Raw genomic sequence first — 21181 nt, 5'->3', positions numbered from 1 at the left:
ATAACATTGATTTAAATGATGACTACATTTGAACACAGAGCCCCTGAGGTGTTACTAATGACATGAATGATGATCCCTGTTTTATTCAAGTGTACCAGTAAGTCATGGCAGTGTGCAGGAAGCCAGGAACACACATTTACACATTTAAAAAAACATAATTATAGTGAAATTACCACAAACCAATTGCAATACAGTGAAACTATGGCTTTTAGGCATATGTAGGCTACGTATTCAAAATATACAAAATGTTGTTACAGTAGCCTATCTATCTATCTCTCTACAGACAGGCAGGGGGCGTTGAGAGGCCGCTATAGTGAGCAGCCTGTGTGTCTGCACAGAGTTGTGTGCTGGCAGGAGGAAACTGATCGTGGCACAACAGAGATGTAGTGTAGAGCTCATTGGGACTCCGTGGTGGCCAGCCGTCTGTCACTTTTACCGAGGAATGGGAAGGACCGGGATCTATTTTGTTGCACAGTTAACGTTACACTGCATGGATGTGTCGCGTAATGCGACCGAGGAGAGCTGCCTCTGAGGGGAGATATTTATGTTTCGGGACGGTTTTGTTGGAGTAGCTAGTTGCTAGCGCTGGGCTAGCGACTGTGCCGACTACTTCGTACCGTATTTGTTAAGGATGCTCCGGTGGATACGACAGCAGCTGGTAAACCCACTCTCCTGACGTTATACCTTCTTTTTTTCTCTCGCTGGCACCCGTTAGCTCACAACATTAGTCACATAAACCAGTTTTCGCTCAGGGAAAGCGGTGTAAACTTTACTTGGATAACATTTGACAAGCTAGCCTAGCCAATTAGCTGTTGACGGTGTGTCCAAAACATTTGTTGTGCGCCTTTACAGCGATGACAGTCAGGTGTAGGTAACGCTAATGTTAGCTACCCTCACAGTTAGCCACCGTTAAGTAGCTGACAACGGGTTAAGCCATCTACGCTAGATAAAACATTACTAACAAACAGACCGGCTTGATCTTACATTTGAGTTGTGAGTTGATTTGATGTTCGCTTGCAGTTTAAAACCACATATGGATCGTGTCTAAGAGTTAACGCTAGCTAGGTGGCTAACCACGTAAAACTTGGCAAAGTTAAACAGCGTCGCTAACTCCACTCCTAACATTTATTACCAAACACCGCTCTCAGCTCAGCTCATATACTGACTTATTTATTTGTGCCGAGAGAGCCAACAAACTCACTTTAACAGCTGCTTATATATTCGTTTCAACTCACGAACTCGATAACTCTTTTTTTTTTTATGTAACTTTCATAAATCCTTTGGATCTATGTCTTTAAATAATACATCGTAATGCACCGGCTAAAAGTGAACGTTAACCGGTTTTGAATGATCAGAAATGAGAGCATCCTGTGTTTGCTGTAATCACCTGTTGTTTGCCTACAAACATGGCTGTGTGGTGACGCCTTGATCGAAAGCATAAGTAGAGCAGTTAAGCGACATGTGTAGACGCACCGAGTTATGAATTATGCCACAGGAATGGATGATTTGTTTTCCAACCATGCTGCAATGACGTAATGGTTATATGTTCGGATAAGAACCCGCATTGACATTCAGTATAGATGAGTTGTGTGACTGGTAGTTGGGTGCGTGCAGCATGTGAGAGGGACCAGCCCTTGTGAATGAATGAATGACGTAATGCATGTTATAAGATTAGTCACACATTGGTCAAACAGCCAGTAAGTTTAATCAATGTTGAGGTGTTTCTGAGTCCTTGACTACACCTTTGTACTTTGAGTTGGGGTGAAGTGACTATTGGTCAGCTGCAAGTTTGTCAGTCTGTTAAAAAATAAGTTTTCTCTCCGCTTTTAGAAGTTAACTTTGGTCTTTTATTAAAGAGCACCACAGAGAGTTGGACTCCATAAAAACGGCAGCCTCCTGCTAATTTGAGAGGGCCCCGTTCATTTGACCCATCCCTTATAGTTGACCAGTTAATTAAAAGGCTAATTAATATGCAACTGGCCTAATGAAGACGTTTGAGGGGGGGGGGGGGGGGACAGGACATTTGTCTGACCCTTTATTTCAGCTGATTTTTATTCTCACATCTATTCCTGTCAGTTTCTTTATGGTGACAGTGGTCCACATTTAGGAGAAAGATTCTGAAAGACTTTAAATGTCAGTCGTCCTCTACCACATCATGCTAATAATGCATTATAATTACAGCGCAAGCAATGGCAACTGTGAAAACCCTTTCACATCCCGTTCTGCAAGGTTGACGTGGAAACGTTTAGTTGTCTCCAGTATGGGGAATCCTCAATCAAAGCTTCATTTCCACAGCAGCATGTTCTCTGACAGCATTGCATATCCTATGAAACATACGAAGATGTAGATTTAGGGGGTCAAAGTCACCGCGACGTCATCTTCGTCCCATTCTCATGTAGAATGTAGCTCTCTTTGCTCTCGATAGGTATTCTCCATCTTAATGTCAGGGCTCCTCGGCTGAAACCATATTGAGAACCTCGTCTTCATGCATCTCCCTCTCTCCCTCTCTCTAGCTCTGATTAGACTGTGATACGACTCGGTGCGTCGACTGCGTTGTGATGCATTAGTCTGTCGCCCAGCCATTGTTCAAGGCAATGCTTCCCCCCAGGGCACTGTGGGACTTGTAGGCTGTATGCAGGGAGTAATTACCCGTCTGCCTACAAATTGATGGGGGCACGAGAGTCGGGGGACAAAATAAAAAGTCTGATTTCAGCTGCGCAGTGTTTACGAAAAAGCCAAATAGAAACAGTTTCTACTCTGTTAGTATTATTTATTTATTTATTTTCATTGATATACTGCCACAAATAAACGTTATTCTCTTCAAGGTAATGGCAAATGTGGACACTCCAACTTTGACAGTTCAGTTGGAAAATAAGTGATACTTTCACCTCACTGGTGTACTTAATGAAATGGTTAAGTGTTGTATATGTGCCAGTCATACCCATCTGTCAGCCAAGTATGACTCAGCTCTGTGCAACTGTTCAGACGATAATAACTTCAAACAAAAATGATTTCAATATTGGGAACTGTTGGTTTCAATAGTGCAGCAGCGGTGTATGGAGCCTTCAGTGCAAGATCTGAATCAAGTGCATGATGCAGCATGGCCCTCTTTACGTGTAACATGTGATTGTGTTGTTTTTAGAAGTATGTACAGATAAGCCTCATTTGCTTGATGTAACAGATATATTGTGAACCATTGTTGTCATTTTATACATGCTGCCTCAGGAGGAGCATGAAGCTCAGGGAGTTGATAGGCCATAACAAAGTAAATGGTCTTAAATCTTGATTTGTAAATATTCATGGCATTTCCCATCTAATAAAAAGAGACGTTTAACACCTCGGTCTTAAAGATAGTCGCGGTGTGAGATTGCTGTACTCAGTATGTCACATGATACTGTTGTTGTGACGGACAGATGGATGCCATTTGACTGTTTCGAGTGTTTCTGAAGTGTGTGTATATTCTCACAACAGGCCGTCCTTGATTGAGCAACACTTTCTCTCCTTCTGTTTGAGCTTGCAGATCTCTTTGTGTAGATTCGTCAGCGTGCATTTGAAATGTATCCGCATCAGACATTAGCCTGTTATATCAACTTAACTATGCACATCTGTGCTTGTGGTGATCGGGACCAGAGACAAAGTAGCAGAGGGGACACTAGCCAATAGAAACATGTTCCCTTATCAGCCAAACTCTGGTTTTGATCCATAGATCGATAAACTTCGACTGGATGTAATCAGTCTTCTGTATGTCACCGGCTAGTTCAACAAGAAGAAGCAGAAACTCACAGTGGGGTCTTTTCAGTGTGGACAACAGTTACTATATTCAAGCTGCACTGCAGTGCGCTCGGAGCCATTGGGTACGGTACTCCCCTAAATTTCACAAGGTCACATCTTAGTTGCAGTTACACATGGCGGATTGTATGTAGTGAGCAAGTTACTGTTGGCAAGGATGTTAATTATTAAGCAACTTAACTGATAGTTGATTGATGTGGTGGTGAGCTAGAATCTTCTCAGACTGAGAATGAGACATTTCCCCTCTGAGACACCATCAAGGCTCCTTACAGTAAACTTGCTTAAGTAATGCGTTTTCTATAAAGTACAAAATTGCCCTAATATGCGTGTTGGGGATGTAATAGCGTGTTGATCAACGCCAGTGACTCAACAACTGGTTCATATACATTGCTTTTAAAATGTGTTACTTAATGTCTGTTTGAATGTAACCAGTGTTAACAAACACACATTGCTCCGTTTCCTGCTGCAGTAGTGAATACAGCGCAGTGTGTGTGTGTGTGTGTGTGTGGGGGGGGGGGGTGTTTATCAGAGCCTCTCCTCGCCTTGTTGACATAGCCGGGCCGGCCACACTTGTTGTTAGCTACGAGCCGCCGGCTCAGGCGTCGACGTGTTCAGAGCCATTGAGAGGCAGCTGATGTGCTCCCAATCTCGTATGATGCAACTTTAAAAGTGTTTTCATGATTTGGTCTACATGCTCAGTTGACCTTTCCTCTGGAGTATATTTACAAAAATACAAATATAGACCTGTGTTTTTTTTATTGAAGAATAATGAAGCTCCAATATTTAGTCCCAACAGCTAGAATATCACTGAGAGGAAGAGACGAGACTTTCTTGCTATTGCTATCTTGATAAATCCTTCATCGACCTTAAGTATTAGTGTTAGTTGTGGTGCATTTCGTTAATGATGGAGAGCTTCAGAGTGAAACAGAAAGGCAGTAATAGTTAAACGTGTGTGTGTGTGTGTGTGTGTGTGTGTGCGTGCGCGTGTGACCAACGTCATAGAACATTTGCAATTGATTGTAAGCACTTGCTTTAACCTTCTTAGAACAGCAGTCAGGTCAACACACAGGACCAGAAAATACTGTGAGGACTAAGCAAGAAGGCAACGTGGAAAGTGCATCTCTTTAGTTTTAGCTGATCAGCTGATCGTATTATATATATATATATATATATATATTTTTTTTGACATTTAGAAACCAACGTGGCTTAACTAAGCTGATATCACATCTGATTTCCATTTGAATTTTAAAGATCTATCCAGTGTTTTCATTAAATTCACAGTGGTCGTGGTTCCTCTGAATGCAACCTTCCAGCTAAATAACCACAGCTCATCACCCAAATGTGACCGAGTTACTGTGAGAGTGTCACAAAGCTGGTGACCTCACTGTGACGAACGTTGTGTTGTGCCAGATATTGTGATCCACACATGTCGTACTCTTACCCTTTCTTATTGTACATGTATATCATGTTTTGGAGCAGGCTAATGTTCCTGCTGTACTTTGTCTTGCTTTCATAAACCCATATTAAAGCTTTGTCTACGAGCCGAATTGTAAAATCTGTCGAGTCCCAAACTCACCTCTGCTGCGCCAGACAAAATAATTGCCCTCAGAAACTACACAGGAACTTGAACCTTGTGGAATAGATGAAGCTTCAGAAAGTTGCCCCAGGTAGATTGTAGTGTGGTGTGTAGACTTTCAGGGGTTAGTTGCTTCTACTGAATTCCAATGATATAGAATTACTTGCTTTAAAGTCAGGTCATGATGTTGCATTCCCTTTGTACCGCTAGCCAACTCTACATTTCGGTCAATTGTGAATTTATCGTTTTGCCTGCAAACGCAGTAGCATTGCACAACTTGTTAAGATAGCTTTCATATAAGCTGAAGTTGTTTGTATCACTATGCCTTCTATATAAAGAGTTGTTATGTAAGTAACCTGTTTTACCTCCTTTTTCCTCGTTTTCCATTGGTCCCTCTTCCCTGCCTCACCCCTCTCTCTCTCTCTCTCTCTCTCTCTCTCTCTCCTCATCTGTCCTCCCCTCCCTCAGGGCTTTGACCCCCCTCATCAGAGCGACACCAGGACGATCTATGTGGCCAATCGTTTCCCCGAGCATGGCCACTACGTACCGCAGCGCTTTGCTGACAACAGAATCATCTCCTCCAAGGTACCAAATGTCATTAGAGCCAGTGTTGGTATTTTCTACTCTACTTGAGATGCTTTATGTATAGATAATAATCTGGAGTTCTGGCATGGTGGGAGAAAGATAAGGCGTTAAGCATAATTTCTTTTGGATAACGAGATCAACTCGGACAGAAACCGGTTTGTGTTGGTTCGAGGATTAGAAGGTCAGTTGGAAGATTGACTGCACAAAAGGATAACAGAGATCATGCTGGGGTGGTTAAGTAGTTGCTTGAATAAATAGCATTAGGGTCAAGTCACCTAGGTTGGATTTAATTGATTCTAAGTCATGCATTTTTAAGAGACTGAAACACCTCAAAGGTTATTCTTGGTGGAGCTGTAAAAGTCCATTGTCTAAAGAGGGAACCTAAAGTGATTAGTGGTCTATTGTCAGCCATGCAGTGACAGGATTACTACAACAATGTGACAAACAGTTAAACTTAATATCCTTCAACAACTAATCCGTGGTGTTCAGGTTCTTAAAATGTGCCTGTTTAAAATATAGTCAGAAATGGGCTAGTTTTACCTGCCTTATATGTACATGTTTGTTTTTTATTTTACTTGTTCTTAAATGCATTTCCATCTGGCATTCATGAAGGATTAAAATACAGTCGGGGTGTAAAGGTACACACATTAAAGTTTTGTTCATACTTAGGAGTCACAGTTTGGCCAGTCAACCTATTAATTATACTGTTAATAAACATTTTAAAATAACTCGTGTGCTTTCAATCAGTCCCCTTTGTTTTAGAGAATAAATCACCACGTAGGCTAAATTGCGGTCCAAATTTGCGGGCTCATCGGCATCTTGGCGATAGCCTAAAACTACATCCCTAGTCTCAAATATGGCTTTATGAAACCCACAGATGCCATGCTCAAGTAGCCTTTACCCTAAATGTTGTTTCCTCTTTCTCTTTCAGTACACAATTTGGAATTTTGTCCCGAAGAATCTGTTTGAGCAGTTCAGAAGGATAGCCAACTTCTACTTTCTCATTATCTTCCTTGTACAGGTAATAACACGCACAAATGCACACACTCCATTTTGTATTTTTTTGCAGGTATATGTTGGCCTCTCATATGGTGACAAGTCAAGTGTGACCTCAGTCTTCCTGCCCTAAATACAAATATGCGTGTGTGTGTCTGTGAGTGAGTGAGTGACTCATCGACTTCTCTGGACCAGTAGCGAGACAAGTCTGCTTCTGTATTAAGACATTACACCCACACGTTCAGTTGTATGTGTGTCTCCTCAGCGATCCCTCGGCGTTGGGCCTTCACTACGCATCAGTCAGCCTGTGCTGAAGGAGGATTTGGCTTTCAAATTTTTCAGCCTCTTCCTGATTTATTTGGGCCTGTGTAGTGAGGCCTGAGCAATCGACTTCACTCTGTCTAAAAAGCTCTCTTTTCAACCACTCGACTTGTCAGTGGTCCCAAATCACTGAATGGAGGGCCTCTTTTCATCCTGACACTGTGAACATGAAGTTTTCTTTAATGGACAGTTTGACCCTTTTTAAAAGGCCTTAGATGGATTCCTGTTGTGAACTGTTATCTCCCTTATCAAACCAAGTAAAGTCTTGGACTCGTTATAGTTTATGTAAATTCTTAGAGCTTGTTTGTTGCATACGGTGTTAATAGAAGTGATTTATTTTCAAGAAAACACATTGTGTGAAAGTTTCCATTTGCCACGCCTCCTACAGTCGTTGATAACTAACTCCTCTTGCATTTTTTTCAACCTGCTGGGATGGAGGGTTTTAGCAGAATTTGACGGTGTAGTTACCCTTTAAGAGACAGGGTTTCACTTGTCTATAGTTACTAAACAATACATCTTACAGCCTGTGAATGTGGCTCGTATGCTCTGTCAACTATCAGGAAGTAGATGCAGATGTGACTACACTCCTGTTGTAAGGTTAAGCAAGAAAAGGTTCAAATGTAATCCAGCAAGTAATAAATAAGAGGATGTATCACTTTGCTTCCATGTTCTCTGTTCCATGTTCTTCACTAAACTATTATAAGCTAATCTGCAAAAAACGTTTTATGTAGGGTGTTTTAAACATTTGCAGAGAAGGATGCTTTTATTTCTCTATCGCTGAAGTATGTTGCTGCTTTTGAAGGTGTGTGTGTGTGTGTGTGTACGTGTACTGAACTGACGGTTAACATTTGGAGGAAGTTACAGGGATTTCCTGTGTGACATATCAGCCACTACTTCTCTCTGTTGTCTTTCTACTTCGCTTGTTTTCTCTCTACCAGGACACACACACTTTTACTGAGTCTCTGGTACCATTTGCTTCCCCACTGCACTTCCAGTTTATTAAAATCTCTTCATAACCTGCCCGTATATTTATCTTTCCAGTTAATGATAGACACCCCAACTTCCCCAGTCACCAGCGGCCTGCCTCTCTTCTTTGTGATCACAGTTACCGCCATAAAACAGGTGAGAACACGAGCACATGATCGCTTCCTGTTTGTGGGGCTGAAAATAGGGAACCTATGTGCATGCAGCATCATTAAAGGTAGATTAATCATAGTCAACATATGATGTTTCAACTTACTTTAGTCTTCAGTTGAATTCAAAGTGATAAAGACAACTTGAACCATTCCTGTAAATGTCTTCAGTCACAATGTCAAATGTATGAAAATCTGATTCAGGTGCTTTATTTACAAACTAGTAAAGAACTTGGCATTGATATAAAAAGACGTGTTTTGAATACCTTTAACAGCTATTGGTCCCTTCAGTTGATCAGTGACTAGTTGTGTCTTCACCGCGTCACCGCTGTTCACCAGTAATGCTCTACAGTTGCTGTATGTGATCGATGGCTGAACACATTTCTCCTCAGGGCTACGAGGATTGGCTGAGACACAAAGCAGACAACGAGGTGAACGGGGCTCCAGTGTTTGTGGTTCGCAGTGGAAGTCTCGTACAGACGAAATCCAAAAACATCCGGGTAAGAAAACTACACCCTAGATATAAGCTTTACTCTTTGTTTAAGAACATTACCTTGACCAAAGCGAAGCATTATGTTTGTTATTGGGGGGGGGTAACTTAAAAGTACCTAAAAATAGCTTGTTCGCAGCTCACAGCCAACAGCCACACATACCTTCAACTTGCCTGTTACATTCCTGGTACTAGTGGGGTTTCTGTAGAGGTAATCTGTATAGAAAGATGATGTTGTCAATTTAAAAGAGACCTGTTTTATATGTTAGGAATAAGGCTTTTTTAACTTTGATACAATACTAATACAAACGTCTATCTAATTTTTCTTAATAAGAACCTGCACACAGTGCTGGTACCTGTGTTGAGCACCAGGAGCAAAGTTTTCATGCAAACAATAGTATGACTGGCGTGTGATCTGCATGCCAAATTAATCAGAGCACACAAAGCCAAATTACCATGTTACTTGCTGACGATCAATGCAGCATTTAAAAGGATATTCGTGCAGCGCTCACTCCACAAAAGACACACTGGGGCTCATCACTTCCAGCAAACCTCACGGAGAACAGTGCGGGCAAAGCAGCATCACTGATCTGTTTTATCCCAAATATTCTCTTGTCTAGCTCAGCTTAACACACTAAATCCGTTAGCACGTTGTTCACTACCCAGCCTGTTTGTAACCGGCTTGGTAGCAATGTTATCTTCACGTAACCGGTCTCTGCTCCCTGTGTATGTGTAGAGGCTTAGCCCAGCACTCAATGAAACACAAGAGCAGAGGATATCATATATCGGGTGAAATTTTAGCAGCAGCGCTCATAATTCTGCAACTGTGCTGCTCACGTTAGTTTGGACTTGCCATGACTAACTCCAACTTGCTTCTTAAATAACAATGACATGTCAGAAACTAAAAAGGGAATCATTGATCTTTTGTATTTTTTAAGGTTCTTTTCTTAACGGTTAGTTGACAAACTTTGAATTGAATATAACACCCTTGCCAAAAAAATGTATTTAACATGTAACAAAACGAAGGCATACAATTTAAAGTGTGTGTGTGTGTGTGTGTGTGTGTGTGTGTGTGTGTGTGTGTGTGTGTGTGTGTGTGTGTGTGTGTGTGTGTGTGTGTGTGTTCTGCCTGTGTGTCCAGGTGGGGGACATTGTTCGCGTGGCTAAAGATGAGACGTTCCCAGCTGACCTGGCGTTGCTGTCGTCAGATCGTGCGGATGGCACCTGTCACGTCACCACAGCCAGCCTTGATGGAGAAACCAACCTTAAGGTCTGTATATCAGAATCCGGTCTATTGCCAAGTAGAAGTCAAGCTTTGTGGTATTAGTGCATAGACGAGAACCAGGGATATAGAACAGTAAAAATCACAATAAGAATGTTAGAAAATACTATTTAAAAATGTAGGATTTCAAAATATGTACAATGTAACTGTGGAAGAGGAAAGAACAAGGCAGAGATGTGCAAAAAAAACATGCTCTTCAAAGATATGTGAGAATATCTGTGGTGGGAAAACATTTAACAGACTGTTATTACTTTTTCTGGTGCAAACAACCATGGAGTGTAAACAAACAAAAGTTACATTCAGTTTACATTTTTGTCCTTGAGGTCTGTGTGACTGCATTTCCTTCCTCGTAAAACATTTACAAAACAGATTTTTATCGTGCATGCGTGCGTGTCTGTCTGTCCACAGCTAAACTAGATCCATCAGCCTAATAGCTTCTGTGCTAATTTATGACTGTATGCTCAAGGACTTTGCGGAGATTCACATTTTTTTAAATCTATTTAATTGACTGTTTTATGCCATCATTGACTGTTGACTCCTCACTCCACTCAAACCGCCGGTAGGGTTCTTTGTTGGTTGCTGCGTTTTTCTGTAGTTCCTGCCACCAACTGACGACCAATGGAATCATGGTAAACCAACAACAGGATGTGAATCATCTCGCTAACATGGTTGAGTGTGTGTGCAACCTCATGCTTACAAAAACAATGTTGTCGTTGTGCTACTGGCGGTCTGAAACTCCACAGGGTACCTTTTAAGTTGTGTTGCTCTGAAGCAAGTTTCGGAAAAAAAAGCGCTCAGCTGTTTTGGGCAGGGTCAGAATATGTTGGGTGTGTTACTCAAACATTCAGTAATTTTTTCCACCTGTTGGTTTGCTTGAATAGGTGACATTTACCCTACATTTGACATTTTCCCTCCTTCATACAGTCAGAATAGCCATCAGCATTAACTGTATATTTGTGTGTTGTGAATGTGTGTAGACTAACTACTCTGTGGCGGAGACGGCAGAGTGTCAGTCGGTGTCACAGCTGGAGGCGCTGCAGGCTGTGGTGGAGTGTCAACAACCGGATGCTGACCTGTACAGGTAATGCGTACCTACGTGAACACACACCTTCAGGATGAGCGCACAAGAAGTCCAACATATAGTCACATATAATAAACAGGATACTCCCTGTTAAACACATACGAGAGCATTACGATGGATCATTTTGCCTTTCGAGTCATCATTTCGGAAAGTTTTATTCTAGCTTTTTATTTATAATTATATAACTGTAACACTGTAAGTATAGATGATTCTTTTCAATCATTTGTTTTTTCTGGGATTCCCTGTAGACCCCTGGCGGTCTCCAGACACCACTTTAAAAGCCATGTGATTCAAACATGGTACAAATGCCCTGTCGGAGATATGTTATTAAATGGATGATGAGTTGAGATGGCTTCATCGCCTCTTCAACAACCCCTCTTCCTCTTGTGTGGCTCAGCTGGCTACTTAAAAATCGATCGGCGTATTTTTAGATCAGGCAATTTGTTTCGGTAGCAACAAATTGCTACCCCCCCCCCCCCTCCCTCGGTCGCTGTTTCCCTCGCTCTCTTAACATTCGGTGCATTTAATTAAACCAGCTAGTGTGAGCTTTCCGCGGTGATCTGCTTTCTTCAGCATCATATCAACCAGAAACCTGGTTTCTTTAATCAGGTTAAGGGATTAAGGAAGACCTTGGTAGTATTCTGCTGTAGGAGCCTGGTAGTATTCACTATACCAGGTTTCTCATGGTGTTATTATTATATGTGTGCATGAGCATGGCAAACACTCCAGATAGGGAAAGCATCACTGTGGCAGCAGGGTGAAAAGGAAGGTCTGCACTTGTTGTAAAGCATCTTTTTTTTGATATAGTTTAATTTAAAGTCCAACTGAAACTGATGTTATTTATTGACAGTTTCCCCTGCTTGAACAGTTGTTTCTCTGTTAACATTTAGACGCATTCTCACAGTGACAGAGAAGCTGTTCGCCCCAGAGCTTATTCTTTAGGAACTCCTTTAGTCCAAACGCTACAAAGAAAAGCTGTGCAGGCTGCATAGGCATCGATCTAATACATATAAAATACATATAAACACAGGTTGTACAGTAAACACGTTATTGAAGTGCATGTGAAAGCCTTTCTCATATTTCTTGCATTTACAAGATTTCTTCCAGTAGCCTGGTTACCTGTGTGAACGTAGTCAGTCTCTCTCACACCACTCGACTAAACTGCCTTTGGTGTTTTCCAGGTTTGTCGGTCGGATTACGGTGACTCAACATGGAGAGGAGATAGTCAGGTGAGACCAATGATTTACTTTATGGCTGTGTGATCAGGCGTAGGGCTGATACACTGACATCCCCAATAAGGTGAGCATTGGATACATGGCCTTCTGATTAGTTTTAGGGATAGAACCAAAGTTACACTATTAGACAAATAAAAGGGAACAGTGGCTGAGGGTGAGGCTTTTAGCAGAGGGTTACAAAATGTATAACCGCTGGTCTAAAGAGACGAAGCTGTCTAATGTATTTAATCAGAGGGAATAAAATGTGCAGCAAAATGATTCATTAACAGAAGATGTATGAGACTCATAGACTGTTGTTGAGTGTTTTATATCAAGACCTTACTGTGTCTTGTTTGTGCCAGAATCCATCTTTCTCTGTATTTATGCTGTTGTTTTTGTTTGCGTTTACGTCAGGTCGCTGGGTCAGGAGAATCTGCTGCTGAGAGGAGCCAGGCTGAAAAACACCAAAGAGATTTTTGGTGAGACAATACAGTTGAAACTTATAACAGACATAATTCATTCCTAATCAACACATACAGTCAGTACACAAGAAAGACAAGATGTAGCTGCTCAAGAACAGATTGCTTCTGAAATGCTTCCAGTAGATGTTGGAAGCATTGATGATAAATAGCCAGCTGTAACACAAACGAGCCGAACTCAAGTTGACATTATGAGTAGGACAATCGACTTATTATCATACGGCTGAAGTTTGGTTGTGTCAACCAATGACTTTTCTAGCAATGCTTCAATAGTGAGTTTGAGTATAATGTTGTAATTGTTTGACATGGAGACCTTGAGCCAATGACCTACTATGTTTCCTATGTTCTCATGCACTAGTGGGTTAATAGTCTAATATCCCATAAGCCCGGTATAATACTTCAACCAACTGTGTTGCTGCAGGTGTGGCAATTTACACAGGGATGGAGTCCAAGATGGCCCTCAACTATAAGTGCAAGTCCCAGAAACGCTCTGCAGTAGAGAAGTGAGCACTTTCCGTTGTCTCTCAGTGTAAGCAAAAATGTTGCTGTTTTAGGATGTGGTTAATTTAGCATTCAACTTTAAAACATGTTCCTGTGCCAGGTCCATGAATACCTTCCTCATCATCTACCTGGGCATCTTGCTGTTTGAGGCCATCCTCAGCACCATCTTGAAGTATGCCTGGCAGGCTGAAGACAAATGGGACGAGCCTTTCTACAACCAAAAGACTGAACAAGAGAGAAACAGCAGTCCGGTAAGTCTTCTTTTGCATTAAGCTTCAGAAGAATGCCTTCTTATCGATCTCCTTTTTGTAAGTAGTGCAGGCTATCAGCCCCAGAGATAGGATGAGGTAAGGTTTTAGTTGACGTTACACTTCTGTCTCTCTCTTTCTTTCTTTTTTTCTCCACTTTCACCACGCCAAATAATAATGGGCTTTCTCTCTCTACTGCCAATAGAAGTTAATAGAGAGCGTTGGTGAAGACAAAAAGATGAGCCCACGCTTGAATCCACATGTACACACACAGAGAGTGTATACACACACACACACACACACACACACACACACACACACAGTTCTTGAAGGGTGCTGGTAGGGCGGTTTTACTGTGTCTAGATTTTGTGGCAAGGCTTAAGTGAGAAAATGCCATTCATGGGGACAGTCTGCCGGCCTATCAGCCCACCTGCTAACACTAATCAGTCAGAGAGAAGAGCAGCCTCGATGTATTGAGACAGAGGGGGAACAAACGCAGTCCAGTACAATCGCCTCTCTTCCCCCTGGAGACAGAGAGAAGAATACCAGCAACGAATTAATGGCTGTGTTTTCACATTTAGTGTAACAGGTGCTCCAGAAACCTGCTGGCCCTGATACAGTGTATGTATACCCTTTACCGATGATCGCATGTCTCCACATCACAGCTTTCTCCTCTCTCCAGGGAATCTATTGGTCCTTCAACAGACTGAAAAATGTCTCAATTTAAGGCTGTAAGATTATAATATCCATGTCCATTAGTTCCATTTCTGTATGTTGTTTAGTAAGTTAGGCAGAGCTCAAGTCCAGGTCTAACATGTCAAAAACCTAGGTTTTGTATGGCTGCCGATACTTGCTCACAGTGGTCTTCTCTCACTCTCCTTTCCTGTCACATAAAGTCATTAACTCCTGAAATGGAAATGAATTACCCTGACTGCTTTGAGGGTCAGTGATCAGACCATCAGTCTGTGTGGCTTAGATGTGTATTAAGCATTTTCATTTTCCAACCATAGGGCGCTGTCACACCTAACCTGTTTGGTTCGATTAAAACGAACTCAGGTCCGTTTGTACTGTTAGTACGATTAATTTGGGCTGAAAGCAGCAATCAAACCCTGGTGCGGACCAAACAACCGGACCGAGACCACTCGAAAAGGTGGGCCTCGGTCCGCTTCCAAGCGGACTCTGGTATGGATCGTTTGTGGTGTGAAAGCAAATTAACCAACCGCAGGGTTTAATGCTGGGAAATATGTGATTTTAGCATTTCATTGCATGCATTACAACATTGCCAAGTGCATTTCTGTATTTTTTTATATCGGATGAAACACAGCCAATGTTATCCATCCAGCCATCCATTAGTTTCTGCTTATCTGGGTTCGGGTTGCGGGAGCAGCAGGTTTAGGAGGGTGTTCCAGACACACCTCTCCCCAGCAACGCTTTCCAGTTCCTCCTGGGAAACCCCGAGGCGCTCCCCAGGCCAGACGAGTTATGTTATCTCTTGAGCGTGTTCTGGGTCCACCCCGGGGCCTCTTACCTGTTGGAGGTGCCTGGAAACCCTCTAAAGGGAGACGTCCAGGAGGCATTCTGATCAGATTCCCAAACCACCTCAGCTGGCCCCTTTTTGACGCGAAGGAGCAGCGGCTCTACTCCGAGCCCCCTCCGGATGTCTGAGCTCCTCATCCAATTTTTAAGGCTCAGCCCGGACACTTTTCGGCCACTTGTATCCTCAATCTCATTCTTTCGGTCACTACCCAAAGCTCATGACCATAGGTGAGGGTCGGAACGTAGATGGACTTGTAACGCGCACCGAACCGCCTGTCCATCTCACGCTCCATTTCACCCTCACTCGTGAACAAGACCCCGAGATACTTGAACTCACTGATTCACTGCTTGTTGCCCTCCTCTTGTGTCTCATTCTAATAAAATGTACTCTCATCCCTCTTTAGATCTTGAAGTTCATCTCAGACTTCTTGGCATTTCTGGTCCTCTATAACTTCATCATCCCCATCTCGCTCTACGTTACTGTGGAGATGCAGAAGTTCCTGGGTTCCTTTTTCATTGGCTGGGATTTAGACCTTTACCACGAGGAGAGCGACCAGAAAGCCCAGGTCAACACCTCTGACCTCAATGAGGAGCTGGGACAGGTAAGGACCATGTAGCATGGGAGTAAAGATGCATATACCTTTACCTGAACAGTGTTCGGTTATGATATCATGTAGTATGTTTAATATAATGTTTATTGTTTTGCAGTAAATATGCCTATTTGGATATGAACCTTAATTCACTCGTATTTGTATTTAAGTACATAATGAACACATAAAATGTCATTCTCATCGGATGAAAGGGAACTCGAACTCTGCCTCGACAACATAATACTCGACTCACGTGTGCATCTTTGTGTCTCTGTTTCCTAGGTGGAGTACGTCTTTACAGATAAGACGGGCACGCTAACGGAAAACGAGATGCAGTTCCGTGAGTGTTCAATTAGCGGCGTCAAGTACCGGGAAGTTAATGGCAAACTGGTACCAGAGGGAATGTCTGACGACTCACCAGACGGTTCTACGCCTCACCTGGTAAATCTCATTACACTCATTTTGTTTTGGAAGACACACACACACACACACACACACACACACACACACTGAACATAGACACTGTTCTTACTTGACTTAATAAACCTAAAGTGTTAGAGATGTCTTTTTCCCTTAGGCCATTCGTGTAATCAACACTAGATAATTGGTACGATTTCGGGTTGTCAACAGCATGTGAATAATACGTACAAACATACAGTATGTTCATCATAAGCTCTTCACTCAAAATCAACCCGTCTCACTTGTGTTTACAATGACAAACAGCGTGTCCCTGTATAGAATAAATAATGACGGCGTCTCTTTCTCCATCATCCCTCCTTCTCCATCCAGATTGGTGATGAATTGTTATTTCTCCAGGCGGTGTCATTGTGTCACACAGTTCAGATCAGCTACGACCAGCCTGACTGCCCGGTTGGGGGAGGAGACCCATTCTCCCATGCAAACGGTTTCTCTTCCAATCACATGGAATACTACGCCTCTTCACCGGACGAGAAGGCTTTAGTAGAGGCAGCAAAGAGGTAAGCTTACATTAGAGCTCCATCACTTCTCTTCTGGAAAATGTACTGCTTAGGTTGAAGAACCTGCTAAGCCAGCCGGTCGTCTAAAAGGTGCTCCAGCCTTTATCCCCGCTGTTTCCACCAACTATCACCACTGAAACCCGTTTCACACATGCCTCACATAATTAGGAGCAGTTGTGCTCTATGACCAATTGAAAACACATGGGTGACGGGCGATTCCTCGTGTATTCCTTGCTCACATGAGTGAACTGCATTGAGCAAGGTTACCTTGTTGTTTACTCTAATATTGCTGAACCATGGCTGACACAACAGCAAACGCTAGTAAGTTCGTCTGTGACCAGGCAACAATTTATTAATGTCCGTGGAAAGGTATTCCAAGTTTTATGATCGAAGTAACGCGGGTGACTGTGTGGCACCCATTTCAATTGTCAGACTGTGTTCTTTTAAACAACTTTTTAAGGATTCATGATGCACAGAGTCAGCGATTCTGGCCGATGTCGTTTTCACGCCATCAAATTGAATTATGTCAGGCAGTGAGGGGGCTGCACCCGTGACCCAGTGCCTTCATGCTCCATTGAGCCACAGACAGTGTATCTGGGTTGATTTAAACCGAAAGGAGACTCGGTTGGAACCATATCCCTAATAGTCGCTCATAAATATAGCACTCAGGTTATGTTACGACACCATTCATCTGAAATGTGACACTATTGGGGATTATATATCTGTGCACTGTGTTCTGGTGTTCAAATCAATGGCTGATTTGTGTTGTTTGATAAAGTGACTCAAGTGTTTAGTCACTTCACAACAAGAAGGTCCGAGAATTGATCAACTGGTTTGGCGTCTTAGTCACCTATTTGTTCACCTGCATTTCTTAAGGATGTCCCACCTCCATGACCCTGAGGAAGATTAATAAATGGATGAATTAAGGATCGACGGACCTATTTTCATGGCAGCACAAGCTGTGCTCTCACCGTTTGGTTCTTTCCTGTCCTTGAATAGGCAGTGCAAAACAAGTTGTTGGTATTTTGGTGGAATTATACAATAATGCTTAAAATGTACGTAAACCATTAAAACCGATCAATCTCCAATTTGTAGATGCTTTTAAATCGCCACCAAAATGAACGTTTAATGTGGTGAAAGCAGGAATGCCAGTAAAGCAGTCTGTGAAATACGATGAGTGATTCCCACAGTATCTGTCGTCCACAGCTGCTTTATAATGTGTGAACAATTCAGTTAACGATGTGTGAAGTAGCCATTTACAACATGAAATACAGTGTAGTTAATTTATTAAGGCTAAAATAGTGTGGGACTAATTTCTATCATATAAATGACTTCATCAATATTTTAGTATTATATTTTTTTATTATATATTTTTATCATCCTATTACAAATTAAATAAAAACATCCCAAACTCCTAATTGGATCTTCACCCAGTATTTAAAGTTCAAAATGTCCATTTTCCAAAGAGTTCTAGCTTTAACTGCTGTCTGTTTTCTCCTCAGGATCGGAGTGGCCTTCACTCGCTGCAGTGGAGATACTCTGGAGATCAAGACATTTGGCAAGTCAGAGAAGTATGTACAACCCTGTTAATCTCTTCAATGACAAATGCACATGCAATAAAAAACACAACATCTAGACTGCAGACAGAACGGTTGTGTAACCTACCCGTGAAAAACAAATGTTCACGTCTGTTCTCTGAGTCTCACACGAGCTTCACACGAGTGCCTCTCTCTCCTTCCCCAGATATAAACTGCTCCATGTGTTAGAGTTTGATGCTGACCGCAGGAGGATGAGCGTCATTCTGCAGACTCCCTCAGGTAACTACACCTGTAACTAGTGCTTTTAGCATTGTTCACAAAAAATTGCCTGCAGTAACCGACAATGAAAACCTGATTATATGGTCAAATTTAAGGCTGGAGATAAAAATAAAAAAAAATACATTAAAATAGTTTTAAAGAGTTCTTTTTTTTTCTGCATTTCTCTTGCTGTCTTGACTTTCAAGGTGGCAAAGTGCTGTTCACCAAGGGCGCAGAGTCGGCCATCTTGCCTTTCACTACCAGCGGTGAGATAGAAAAGACGAGAGTGCACGTTGACGAGTTTGCTATGGTGAGATTTCATTGTGTTTTACAAAACTTTAAAATGTATACGTTGTCTCAAAAGGTTCTCCAGCAGCTTGCACTATTACTGCTCTAAAACACATCCATTCAGCGGGTATTGGTCAGCAAACTTGCATCACATTTGTTGCAGAAAACCTTGGCGTCAGAGGAGTTGTTGATACGTTTGCCACACTTAATAATATGCATATTGAAATCCTTTAGATTTCAATATTTATTTTTCCCCATACAGAGATGGGTGGACAAGCAGACATTTGAGACGCATTGAATATATGTAATACTCGACTCTTGCCTCTTCAAAGAATTTATTCACAGAAAATCCTCCTCAATCTCCTAATGAAACCTTTTAAATATCTCACTCTGAAATGCGTCTTGATTCATATGTTCACAATGGCGTGTCTCTGTGTGCGTAGGCCTGGCTTTTCCCAGCGTTGAAGTAATTACTTTTGGCTCTGTAGCTCCGTGTTCCCATTAGACTGTAAATTCGTCACCACAACACACACACACACACACACGCACACACACACACACACACACACACACACACACACACACAGAGCCCCAGATCATATCATCGGACGTCAGTACCCAGGAGTGGGTGCTCTATACTGGGTTGATTTGTGTTCGTCTCCGCCTCAGGCTGGTTCTGTGATTTAAAGCCAAGCTTTGACAAAAAAAAAATCAGCTTTCTCTCTGCTTCCGTTCGTCTCGCTTTCCGTCTCTCCTCCTCCTCCTCTTGACTTAACGTTTACCCCTCCTCTCTAAACATGCTTGCTCTTTCAATTTTACATTCATCATTTCACACCATAACATCTCTTTCTTCATGTTCCGTTTTCTTTTTCTTCTGTATTTCTTATGTTCTGACTCGTGTCTCCTGTTGTTTTATTCTACCCGTCATCCACCCCTCCCCCTCCCACCGTAGAAAGGTCTGCGGACCTTGGTTGTTGCGTGTCGCCACTTCAGCCCAGAGGAATACATCGATGTGGACAAGCATCTGAACGCTGCCCGCACCGCGCTGCAGCAGAGGGAGGAGAAACTGCAAGAGGCCTTCAACTACATTGAGAGAGACCTGGAGCTGCTGGGAGCAACCGGGGTTGAGGACAAGTATGGAGACTAACAAATGCATGTGAATGTATTCGTGTTGTCCCTCCTAAACACTAGTTTTCATCCCCTTATGCATGTGACATCTTTTACGTCAAGTAGAGATCTTTACATTTTCAGTATATACACAGTGTTGTGTTGGATGTGTTTAGGTTACCCTCTTTGCTCGCCCATGATAGTTGTGTATATTAGCTGATGCATACAGTAGGAAGAAGTTGATTTTGAAGTAAATAACATGTAGTTGGTGTTTATTCATCATTCATGTGATGTGGCTCCAAATTGACGTTTTAGTGCCTCCTGTGCATTTAAAGCCATGTTGGCTGTATGGATGGCGATGTAGGTTGGTCCGTTCTCTTCTTTGATCCAGACTGAAATATCTCAACAGCTGTTGGATAGATAAGGCATGATTTTGGTAAACGTTCATGGTCCACAGAGGACGATCCTTCTGACTGTGATGATCTCCTGGCTTTTCCTTTTTTTTTTGTTTATTAGTGAAATGACTTGTCAAGATCCCCAGAAGGTAAATCTTAATAACTTCGGTGATCTCCTGACTTTTCATTGAGTACCATTTTCAGGTCAAAAATGTAATTTGTCTAATACTTTATTTTATGACCAAACTTACATTCTCAGTTGCACTTTGTGTTTAGTGGCAATTAGAAAAAGTTAGCATGCTAACATGCTAAACTAAGATTGGGAAACATATCTGTTAAACATCAGCATGTTCAATACTATATACTCAATAAAGATGGGAGTGGCTCCGAGTTACGGAAGTAAAGACTAGATAACCAAACTAAAGATTATTACGTTACAGGAAATAACCGTTAATTGTAAAATAGTTTGACAGAGAAAAACTGTGGCCTTAAAAAAAAAAAACAATAAGGAAACGCATGAACGGAAACAGAAAGATAAACACAGTGGACGTGAGAATCTTCAAACAAACAAACAATGTAGATCAGCGGGGAGAAAGACGTCATCCCCCTAATGAATGTTGATATGCATTTGCATCAGCTCACCATCTGCTCCTCACGTACTCCTCCCTCTTCTTCCTCTTCCTGCTGCTCTGTTTCTGTATCTGGAATGAATTCCTCCTCCAGCACACATGGACACAATCAAAAGATTTCCTGTATCATGGAAGACGGGACTGAAATGTCCCCTCTGCTTTGAGTCT

At 42.1% G+C, this 21181-nt stretch overlaps 1 protein-coding gene across 3 annotated transcripts in view; it reads left to right on the top strand.

Annotated features, from left to right (window-relative positions):
* Nucleotides 1-336: 336 nt before the first annotated feature.
* atp11b (ATPase phospholipid transporting 11B) overlaps nucleotides 337-21181 on the top strand; it is a 39415-nt gene continuing 18570 nt past the window's right edge. The window contains exons 1-19 of one of the 3 annotated variants that reach the window (XM_076088423.1): nucleotides 337-658; nucleotides 5834-5950; nucleotides 6882-6971; nucleotides 8309-8389; nucleotides 8793-8900; nucleotides 10032-10160; nucleotides 10736-10840; nucleotides 11150-11253; nucleotides 12435-12482; nucleotides 12882-12946; nucleotides 13368-13449; nucleotides 13548-13698; nucleotides 15636-15833; nucleotides 16104-16262; nucleotides 16611-16798; nucleotides 18301-18369; nucleotides 18542-18615; nucleotides 18801-18904; nucleotides 19835-20016. In XM_076088423.1, the coding sequence (XP_075944538.1) occupies nucleotides 632-658; nucleotides 5834-5950; nucleotides 6882-6971; nucleotides 8309-8389; nucleotides 8793-8900; nucleotides 10032-10160; nucleotides 10736-10840; nucleotides 11150-11253; nucleotides 12435-12482; nucleotides 12882-12946; nucleotides 13368-13449; nucleotides 13548-13698; nucleotides 15636-15833; nucleotides 16104-16262; nucleotides 16611-16798; nucleotides 18301-18369; nucleotides 18542-18615; nucleotides 18801-18904; nucleotides 19835-20016 (2081 nt within the window). In that variant the 5' untranslated portion in view covers nucleotides 337-631. The remainder of the gene's footprint in view (nucleotides 659-5833; nucleotides 5951-6881; nucleotides 6972-8308; nucleotides 8390-8792; nucleotides 8901-10031; nucleotides 10161-10735; nucleotides 10841-11149; nucleotides 11254-12434; nucleotides 12483-12881; nucleotides 12947-13367; nucleotides 13450-13547; nucleotides 13699-15635; nucleotides 15834-16103; nucleotides 16263-16610; nucleotides 16799-18300; nucleotides 18370-18541; nucleotides 18616-18800; nucleotides 18905-19834; nucleotides 20017-21181) is intronic. The other 2 variants (XM_076088424.1, XM_076088425.1) reach the window with 2 other exon arrangements.

The sequence above is a fragment of the Anarhichas minor genome, unplaced genomic scaffold (assembly GCF_050575085.1).
Source record: "Anarhichas minor isolate MPS153535 unplaced genomic scaffold, ASM5057508v1 ptg000010l, whole genome shotgun sequence".
NCBI classification, from domain to species: Eukaryota; Metazoa; Chordata; class Actinopteri; order Perciformes; family Anarhichadidae; genus Anarhichas; species Anarhichas minor.
The sequence above is the reverse complement of the archived record's forward strand: the minus strand, read 5'-3'. Positions and strand labels throughout refer to the sequence as shown.